This window comes from Sparus aurata, chromosome 4 (genome assembly GCF_900880675.1).
Source record: "Sparus aurata chromosome 4, fSpaAur1.1, whole genome shotgun sequence".
Classification (NCBI taxonomy): domain Eukaryota; kingdom Metazoa; phylum Chordata; class Actinopteri; order Spariformes; family Sparidae; genus Sparus; species Sparus aurata.
In genome coordinates this window covers 1,781,121-1,791,785 of record NC_044190.1, presented here as the reverse complement: position 1 = coordinate 1,791,785, position 10,665 = coordinate 1,781,121, and the positions used below count along the sequence as shown (strand labels likewise).

The window sequence follows — 10,665 nt, the reverse complement described above, 5'->3', positions numbered from 1 at the left end:
ATTGCATGTGAAAGTTATAAGGATTGGATGCTTGACCGCAAAGGGGAAAAATGGCGTCCGCCGTCACGCCCACCAGGTTTGACACAGCTGAATGATTTCCATAACTTTTGTCCTTCAAGGCATGAAGATGATAATTGAGTTAATGTGAAGACTGTGGTGTTTAAGCTCTAGGACAAGATAATTTTCAAAGTAGGCATGAATTTGTCAAAAATGCCGCCACACATCAAAATAACTGACTTCCTGTTGGACTAAGAGTAAGCATCCAAATGGGTTTTTTGTGCGTCTGGTCATGATGAATATGCGTACCAATTTTCGTCCTTCTATGTACAAGTAGGAGGCGGGGCATCACAATAGGGGGCGCTACAGAGCCCGCAGGTCACGGCCATGCCCCATGACAACACAGATCTCATCAGGGCGACTCCCTCTGCATTCCTGAGAGATTTGGCCGAGATAGGACATTGTATGAAGAAGTTATGAGGACACGTTGCTTTACGGCGAAGGATTTGAATTGACCGCTCCACTGTGACCAGCAGGTATGACGTAGGATAAAGATTTCCATAACTTTTCATCTTTAAGGTCAGAGGATGCTACTGAGTGACTTTGAAATCGGTGGTGTTACATCTGTAGGAGGAGCTAATTTAAGTACGAAGATTGGCAATATTTCAAAATGGCGGCCAAAAGCAAAATGGCAGACTAAGTATTGATGCTGAGATTTGTTTGGGGAGACGGCCTCTACAGTTACGAGCAGTTTTGTGTGGACAGGAAATTGTATGTTGAAGTTATAACGCCTCGATGCCCAACGGCGTGAGGAAAAAATGGTTTCCACCGCCCCGCCCACTAAAGTTTGGCGCAGCTGAATGATTTCCATAACTTTTGTTCTTCAAGGCATGAAGAAAATAATTGAGTTAATTTGAAGACTGTGGTGTTTAAGCTCTAGGACAAGATAATTTTCAAAGTAGGCATGAATTGGACAAAAATGCCGCCACACATCAAAATGGCTGACTTCCTGTTGGAGTGACAGTATGGTCCCCCAGACTTTTTTGTGCGTCTGCTCACGATGAATCTGCTTACCAAATTTCGTTCGTCTACGTGCATGTGGAAGGCAGGGAAGAACATTAGGGGGCGCTACAGAGCCCGCAGGTCACGACCTCGCCCAACGGCATTAAATTATCAAATTTTTCACTAGATGTGACGTATATTCCAAATTTGGTGAGTTTTTGGGTATGTTCAGGCCTCCAAAATTGCAGTTAAAGCGGTACACTAGTCCTTCCAATTACAAAAGGGACCTCACAGGTCGATGACCTGCTCAGGCCCTAAATATAAAGTCCGTCTGTTCCAGAAACTCTCCTCTTAACTATACCCAGATTTACCACTAGGCGGAGCTGTGGCTCCATCACACTTTCAGATATTAAATCTGAAATCACTAACTGTAGTTTCCTTGAACTCAGAAAACAGGGGGGAAAAGTATGTTTGGGTTCTCATCCAGCTGATTAAGAATATTGTGTCCTGCAAAGGATGAGATTACATTTTAGTACTTTTTAGCATTAAGACAGAAATTAAGGCTCTTCCCACTCTGGCTGGGTTGAGTGTCATAATTCACACGTGTGGCACTTTGATGGCTCATGCCAGATGTGGAGGATATCTGTTGATGACAAGCCTGGTATAACAGATTGGGACCTTGATTTTCCCAGTGACCACTGCACAGTGAATTATAAACAGTCCGTCAAAGAGGACAAAATCCAGAGGGTAAAGGAGACCTTTCTGAGTCTCGGATGTCCAGAGTTTGTTAACACAGAGCCTATATAAGTCAGTGAAGTGGAGAACTTAAGGTGACAAATAGTCGTCTTCCCCCTTTCCGTGATAACCCTTGGTGTCTGGTGGACCCCCCCCCCCCCCTCATAAACTCAGGAGACAGTTTCTTCTCGCTGGCAATGTTTATTGCCCAGCACATGTTGTTGTTTCACTAGTGGAGTGTGAAGAAAGAATGGGGGAAGAGAGGGCCAGGCCATTATGGTGTCCCAGAAAGTCGGTCAGAGGGGAACCTACATAGACATGAAGATCGCATCTCTGTGATATAAAGATGAGACAAAGGACATGTTCCTACAGTATGATGGATTTGTTAATCATGACTCAAGTATATCAACTATGCCTTGTTGTTCACAGAAATTAAACAAATTGCAATAAAATGCTTGTTTTGTTTGGTGGGGAGCAGAAGTATGTTAGGCTGTCTGACCTAACATTTGATGCCTTCATGAAAGAAGGTTAGTTAGATCCTCAGGATAAAACAATATAACATTTAATGCTTCTGGTTTGTTCATATCCTTTATGCACAGGTGCGTCTCTATCATCATCATCCTCAGCATCTGATGATGCTATCATTCTGAACTTTACGATGTGTGACCCACCTGAAGAAGCAGCAGTTGGCGAAGGAAGTCAACCTAAAAGGCCATGCCATATACACTATGAGGCAAAAGCGGTGGGTAGTGGACATTGTTAAGTCTAATCTGAATGTTGTTGTTCAGTTTGATGTGGTGTGTTTTTATGTAATCGTTTTGCAGTCTTAGTTATGGTTTAACATTTTCTGACTTCATATTATATTTCAATTTAAGTTGATTGAAAAAATCCTAACAACAAAGCCTGGCGGTGAACACATCATGCAAGAGTATGCAAAAACCAAATGTCTGACAGATGCAACCAGAAGACAGATAAACAAACGTGACAGAAACATATGGGTACGAATCATACATGTAGGCTATAAAGAAATATTGTATTGGATTATTTTTAATTGTGATATCCAATGCCAATAGAGTGATGGTTATCATTGAATTTATACATTAGGACATCTCCCCCTAAGAGTGTAAGAGTGATGTATGCACAGGGGATAGTTGCCTTTTTTCGATATCTGGAAGACCCATATTCGCAACATGGATATGTAAGTAAAAGGGTCCTTGCAACATTAAACACATAATTGCCCTCAAAATTGTTGATGGCATAGTCAGTCTGCATGTATTTTTGTATTATTTTTTTTACATAGGAACATTACTAAAATCCAGAGAGCGGTTCCGGATACCTTGCATGGCGGTTGAAGACCATTCAAAGAAAAACTGCAGAGGAAAGAAGTGTCTCAGTTAGCAAATCTCGCAAAAGTATGTTTACTTATCAGTTACATATGATATTGATGGAATTTGTAGGAAGGAGTTAATAAAATTGTGTTTTTTCTTAAGTTGGTGGGCCAGGCCATCAACAATCCACTCCCTTCACCGCTGACACAGTATTATCAGATGAGGATGTGGAAACAGCTATTGCTGTTTTGAGACACTCTGCTGATGAAGACACTATCCGTGAGAAGATGAAGGCTACCTTCACTTACCGTCGTACAATGGTCAACGATGAAAAGAAAGCAGCAGATGTCTTCTCAGTCTTCCCGCGTTTTTTGGACACACCAGGACTGGTAAGACATCTTCATTCATTGAATCACGGAAACATTTCATGCAGCATGCAGTGTCAGTCACTCCTTTCTATGTACTGCATTTTTGCATTATAGATAGAACAAGATTTCAGACTCCAGTTTGGAGTCTGAAATCTTGGAGAGGTGGCCCAACCAATTTCAAAGCAAAAGTTGTAAAGGAAAGCCATGGACTGGTACCCGACACAGCTCTTGGTGTTAATGTGCAATGCTGAGTCAGCTGCCGAAGTTGAGAATGGTATGACTGATTGTTTTTAACCGCCATTGTTGGTTATGAGTAATTGTGCCAGTTGAATATATTTTTATGCTTGTTGGTCTGTAGGCTGGGACAGTGACATGTCTGCTATCTTGCTGCTGCTACATCTGCTACCACCATCTGCGCAAGGACGAAAGAGTCCAGGAAAGATGTCTGCATCTCACGCTGTCGATAACCTCAAATTCCTAAAGGTATGTTAAAAAGTTGTTTAAAATATACTATACTATAAATAAACTACATTTCATGCACAGTGAGGTGATCTGATCTATTGTCAGAGATTGGTCACTAAATACTGCTGTTGATTGTTGTTGTAGGCTGGAACCAGTGTACAGCAGCATCTAGACATCACGCAAAGCAGTCAGCCCTACCTTCTTGCCCAGGGACCCACAAGAAGCAGCATTCACGTCTTCTTCATTGTGATTGACAAGCATGCACTTCCATGTAAGGCAACAAGTTCAGTGGGAGCCCTTGACGAACTTTAAGGCCCATTATGCCTTTGGTACGTCATACAGTTCTTCCCTGACCAACTTTTTCACTTTTCTGCAAACAACCATTTACAACATTGATGTTAGGGAAACAAAGGAAACTCCTAGAGTTGCAGAGTTGTAAACAAGAATGGTGCGTTAGTATCCATTGAGATCAAATAAATGAAGTGCTTTCTTTGCAAAAGTGACCATGGTAGACCAAACAGCCTTGTAAAGCACCTTAAAGTCATTCATGGTCTCTGTACTGGCACTCCATCTTTGTTCAATATTATGCAGACACATCCTATCCCGGGTTTGGTTTGAGTTTGCAGGATATATTTTAGTACAGATCATTTACATCAACATGTCCGGATAAATCAAACACAGACAAGTAATGTTAAGTTAAATAAGTTTACTTGGTTTAATTCAGTGTATGTGCAATTAAGTAACTTTTACAGATGCATTGTTTTGTTGCTTTTGTTTCATACTCACCATGTGGTCCAGAGGCAAAAGGAGGAAAGGGTCATTACTTCCTGCTTTTATAACCTGGATGACATCATCAGTGAGGTCATCGGGCGGTACCATCTATGGGGGGATGTAGATTGTGTGGGAGTGTGAAATGTGCATAGTTTGATATTATGTGATATATTTGAGGACAGATGTGTGTGTGATAAAAGTTTATGTGAATTCCCATTGTGTGATGAAATGAAGATTAATAATATGGATGCTTACCGGTTTTTAGAAGGGAGAGGAGGCTTCCCTGCTGCTTGGGTGAGTCCAGGTGGATTCCTGTCTTTGGCGCCCAGCATGCAGGGGAGAAAAACGGTCCGTCCGGGAGATCGGAGAACACGGAAGCGGAGGAGAGAGACGAGTTTGAGAGAGTGTGTCACACAGAGAGTTTGCAGAAGCAGCATACTTTCTTTCTTTCTTTCTTTTTGTTTGTTTGTTTGTTTGTTTTGTATAGTATGTGTGTCTATATCTGAGTTTTGTGTCTCGGGTACTAGGTCTGGGAGAGTAGTTGCGGGGGGCCGGCCGACGGCCTGTTCAGGTCCGGTATACGGTACTTTTGCTCTGCTTCTTCCTGGCTGATGTTCCAGGGTTTAGTTGGTTTCTTTTTTGAGGTTGTGTGGTGCTGGGAGTCTGTGTAGGTGTATGGCTGTTGATACGGAGGAGAACGAAGGAAGTAGGCAGGGTTGGGAAAAAGTGGAGAGAGGGAAACGAGGTCGCTCTCGAAGAAGGAGGAAGATAGGGTGGTGAAAATGGTGAGAGCCGAAGAGGAATTTCGAGTTATTTTCAAGTTGAAAGACCAGGTGGGAGGAGGGTTTAGAGCTATGAATCCTCTTAAAGTTGCTGAATCTCTAAGGTGTGTAGGGGAAGGGTTGGATGCTCGGATCTTGCCTAATGGAGCAATGCTTCTGTTGTGCAGAAATATGGATCAAATAGGGAGAGCAATGAAAGTTGGGAAAATATTAGGGAAAAAGGTGGAAGTGATCATTCCTGAAAAGAAAAATGAGTTAAAAGGAGTCATTTATGGAGTGTGTGCTGACATATCAGAGGTGGAAATTAAGGAAAATATAAGAGGGGGAAAAGCAACAGATGTGAAGCGGTTTAAGGCCAAGGAAGGTGGAACCAAAAATACCCCTGTGTTGATAACTTTTGATGGAAATCTTCTTCCAGCTCGTGTCTTTATTGGATGTTTGTCTTTCCAAGTCAGGCCCTATCAAAGACCTCCTTTGCGGTGTTTCAAGTGCCAGAGATTTGGTCATATGGCGGCTTCCTGTAGGGGGAACAGGCGTTGTGCTAAATGTGGAGAAGATCATGACATCCTGAAATGTGAGCAATTAGCTTCTAAATGTTGCAATTGTGGAGGAAGCCATTTGGCTTCAAATAAAGAGTGTGGACACTTTCTAAAAGCGAGACAAGTTCAGGAGGTCAGAGACCAGCATAAAATCTCTTATGCAGAAGCATTAAAGAAAGTGGAAAGGTCAAAGGCCTCAGGCCCAGTTGTGAGAATGCCTGTAAGCAGTCCAGCGGTGTCCAGGCAGCAACCTACTCAGGTTCTCTCTAGGCAAGAAATTGTAATCAATAAGGAGGCCCCTCTGGCATTTATGGTTGATGTGATCTATGGTGCTCGGGAAAAGAAATCAAGGTCAGATGTTATTAAGTTTGTGTCTGAAGCTGCAGTGAGATTTCTGGGAGTAAAGGATTACTCACCTCAGTCACTGCATGAGTATATGAGGGTAAGTCAGGAGCAAACAGTTCAGGAGTCAAGCAGCCAGTCTGAGAGGGGGGATGAGGAAGGGGAAGACACGGATGATGGTGGCCTGATAGAGGATATAGATGATGTTTAATCTTTTCATGATGTTTTGCATCCTCCAGTGGAATGCAAGAAGTCTAATAGCTAACGGACAGGAATTTAAGAAATTAATCAGATTTTGAAGTTAAGCCTGATTTTTTGTGTGTTCAGGAGACGTGGTTAAAACCACATCTTGATTTTGTAGTTCCAGGATACATATGCCTGCGCAAAGGTCTGATCAATCAGGGGGTGGATGTGCAACTTTTTTCAAATCAGGGATCCAATATAAAGTCTGCGAGTATGAATTATCTCTTGAATGTCTTATAGTTGAAGTGTGGAGTCATCAGGGCAAATTAAGCTTAGTTAATTTTCATAATCCCTGTAAACCTTTAGGCTTGGCTGAACTTGAGGAGTTACTAAATAAGATCTCTTCCCCTCTCATTTGGGTAGGTGATTTTAACGCCCATAACCCTTTGTGGGGAAGTCAGGTAAGGGATGGGAATGGTGCTGTGGTTGAAGAATTGTTAGATAACTGTAGGTTAGTAGTTATGAATGATAGCAGGCCAACTCGATTTGACATAAATACTCATAAAATGTCCTGTCTTGATTTAACTATTGCATCTCCAACCCTAGCACGAGTAGGTGAGTGGGATGTACTGGGGAAGCAATAAATGGGCAGTGACCATTTTCCAGTCCTAAGTCAGTTTGGAAGATCCTTAATAGTGGTCCAGGGGGATTTAGGTAAAAGGTTTGATTTTTTTTGGGCAGAATGGGGTAAGTTTGGGGTAGAAATTGGGAAAAGTTTAGGAGAAATCAATAGTGAAGGTTCTATTGATGAGTTTATTGATTCCTTAAGTAAAATGATTTTTGATGTGGCTTTAAGGACAATACCATGTAGGGGGGTCCCAAAGGATCGAGTTATTGTTCCATGGTGGAATAGTGATTGTGATAAGGCGGTGAAAGAGAGAAAACAAGCTTTTAAGCTTTTGTGCAGTAACCCTACTCAGAGAAACAGTATACATTTCAAACGCTGTAGGGCAAAGGCAAGGAAAATAATAAAAGATGCAGTGTTGGAGAGATTTCTGTGGGACCTTGGGACCAGATACCCCTGTTGGGCAGGTCTGGTCAAGGATTCATAAAATGTCAGGGAAAATGGTGAGGTCACTAATGCCAGCCCTGTCTGATGGAAGAAGTGAAGCAGTCAATAATATGGAAAAAGCAAATATGTGTGTCAAAGTTTTTCAAGAGGTACATAATTCCAAGTCTTTAGGGGATTATGGTTTGCTGAGGAGGGAAGAAATCTTGAGAACTGAAGGGTGGAAGTTAAATGTTGTATCTTCAGAAAAGGAATTTTTTAATGTATTCTTCTCTCTGAAGGAGCTTAAGCAAGCAGTTCAAGCAGGGGCTAAGACCACTCCTGGCCAAGATAATATCAGTTATGAATTGCTTAAACATTTAGATGATGTAGCTTTGGAGGAAGTTCTGGCTTTGTCTAATTATGTGTGGGAGGCAGGTGTTTTACCTAAGGTGTGGAAACATGCTGTTGTGGTTCCTGTTCTGAAACCAGGGAAAGACCCCTCTTGTCGGTCGTCATATCGGCCTATAGCTTTAACAGCTGTTTTATGCAAAGTAATGGAAAGGATGGTAACAAATAGGTTGGTTTATCTCCTTGAAACTAAAGGTTTTTTTGTGAATTATCAGAATGGGTTTAGAGTTGGAAGAAATACTATGGATTCCATTGCAGTGTTAGATCAAAGATGTTAAAAAGGCCATGATTAACAAAGAAGGGGTAATTGCTGTGTTTTCAGATATTGAAAAGGCGTATGATGTGGAAGGAGGGGTTACTAATTAAGCTTCATGATGCAGGTGTTAAAGGTAGGATGTTTTATTGGATTAAGGATTTCCTTAATAATAGATCCATTCAAGTTAAAATTGGGGGAGATCTCTCTGAGACTGTTAATATTATAAATGGAACTCCGCAAGGATCAGTTATTAGTCCTGTCCTCTTCAGTATAATGATTAATGATATATTTTCAAGAGTTCCTAATCATTTTGGGAAGTCTCTATTTGCAGATGATGGGGCTGTCTGGAAGAGGGGGAGGAATTTGCATGTTCTTTTTTATCAGATGCAAAAGGCTCTGGATCAGGTTGTTCAGTGGGCTAATGATTGGGGCTTTAGAATTTCATCCTCTAAAAGGAAAATTCCTGCCTTGAATATTTTGTTGTATGACTGTCCAGTGGAAAGAGTTCAAGAGTTTAAGTTTCTCGGTTTATGGATGGATGAAAGACTAACATGGAAAAGCCATATAGAAAAAATTGTATGCAAGTGTGAAAAGGTGATTAATATCCTTCGATGTCTGGCTGGGAGTGACTGGGGTGCTGATCGAGATACTCTAACTATGATCTATCGCGCTATGATTAGATCTATTCTGGATTATGGTTGTGTGGTTTTTGGTTCAGCTGCCAAATCTATGATATGTAAACTGGACCGGGTTCAGGCTAAGGCCTTGAGAGTCTGTAATGGTGCCTTTAGGACAACTCCTATTCCTGCTCTACTCATTGAAATGAGAGAATTACCACTGGAAATCAGGAGGAAAAAGCTAGGGCTCCATTACTGGGCTAAGCTGAGTTGCTCAAGTTATAGTTCTGCCTCAGGGTGTCTGCTAGAAAGTTCCTGGGAGTTTACGGGTAATGGAAAGAAGCTAAATTTTTTACATTTTATAAAACAGTTGGCGGGCGATTTTGGAGTAGAATGTCAGAGAATGGCTGGGCATGTGTGGTCTCTTGTTCCGCCTTGGTTTCTTCCTGAACCTGAGGTTTTGCTTTCTCTCCTCGAAGAAAGGAGAAATAGTCAGTGTAGAGATGTGAGAATGATCCTGCATCAGTTTGAAGGATTCATGAAAACTTTTACTGATGGATCAAAGGATCCCGTCTCGGGAAAAACTGGGGCTGGGATTTTCGTTGCAGATGAGAATCTTAAATCTAGCATTCGCTTATCGGACAATTTATCTGTATTTTCAGCTGAACTGTTGGCAATTTTAAAAGCTTTGGAGTGGATAGAGCAAAATAAGCCTCATAACAATGTTATTTGCTCAGATTCTGCTGCCGCTTTGGTGGCTCTAGAAGTAGGCTCCTCTAGTGCCTGCCCAGATCTGGTAATGGAGATTCTGTGTTGTCTCTTAAGAATTGAGAGTTCAGGGTGCCATGTGTGTTTTATGTGGGTGCCTGGACACTTCGGGGTAGAGGGAAATGAAGTTGCCGACAGGTTGGCTAGAGAGTCATTGTCTAAAGAAAATATAGATTTGAATGTCATGATGGCTAAGAGTGAATGTGTGAGTATCTGTAATGAAAAACTTGAGTTGCAGTGGCAGAATGAGTGGAACCAGGAGCAGAGGGGAAGGCATTATTTTTGTTTGCAACCCTCAGTAAAGTGTAAAAATGGAAAAGTATGTTTGGGCAGAAGGATGAAGTTGTTTTAACTAGGCTGAGGCTGGGGCATTGCTGTCTAGCAAGTTGCTTAAAAGACATAGGTAAACATGAGAATGGGTTGTGTGAATGTGGAGAAATCGAGACGGTGGTGCATGTGCTTTTTTCTTGTAACCTATATTCCAGTCAGAGACGACAGCTGTTTATAGACCTGTATGATCTGGGTCTATCTGTGATTTCCTTTCGAGGTATCTTTGCATTAGGGGAAAAATCTGACTCTTTTGGGAGGGCAGTATTAAAATGTTTGCACTGTGCTGGAATATATGAGAAAATTTTGTTAAGTAGTTCTGGTTATGACCAGTGGAGGGCAGCATTACGCTGGATAGCGTACAGCGTACAGCCTGCCGGAATCCCAGAAGAAGAAGAAGAAGAAGCATGCAGGGGAAGTCAGATGAGTGTGTGGTGTCAAAGAGAGAGGACACCAGGTGTGCAGGAGAGTGTACAGTGTGTCTCACTGTAACATTGAGTTGAGTTGAGTTGAGTTATTTTCAGTTAAGCCGAGTTAACTGTTATTTCTTTGATACTTTTTGTAAATATCTTTTTTTTGGTTCACTGTGCATTTTGGTGGCACTCTTTGTAAAACTCTATTTTGATACTTGAACCCTGCTTTGAGAGTCTGCCTCCTACACTCCGTTCATTCAGGCCAGCCCTACCACAGACTCTTTATCTTAAATGTGGTCAAGTGGGATGCTCACGT

The 10,665-nt window shown here is 41.8% G+C and overlaps 1 protein-coding gene across 2 annotated transcripts; it reads left to right on the top strand.

The window, feature by feature from the left end:
• Positions 1 to 3,239: 3,239 nt before the first annotated feature.
• Positions 3,240 to 7,250, top strand: LOC115579968 (uncharacterized). 2 transcript variants are annotated; one of them, XM_030413747.1, is made up of 5 exons: positions 3,439 to 3,451; positions 3,545 to 3,704; positions 3,789 to 3,913; positions 4,037 to 4,163; positions 4,929 to 4,942. In XM_030413747.1, coding segments are annotated over exons 2-5 (324 nt in total). In that variant the 5' UTR covers positions 3,439 to 3,451; positions 3,545 to 3,634; the 3' UTR covers positions 4,931 to 4,942. The 2 variants fall into 2 exon arrangements, with proteins under 2 accessions (XP_030269606.1, XP_030269607.1); XM_030413746.1 differs by lacking the exon at positions 3,545 to 3,704 and having other exon boundaries at positions 3,240 to 3,451; positions 4,037 to 7,250.
• Positions 7,251 to 10,665: the final 3,415 nt, after the last annotated feature.

Coding starts and splice junctions, on each gene's coding strand:
- LOC115579968 (XM_030413746.1), top strand. CDS start 5,446: ATGGTGAGAGCCGAAGAGGAATTTCGAGTTATTTTCAAGTTGAAAGAC.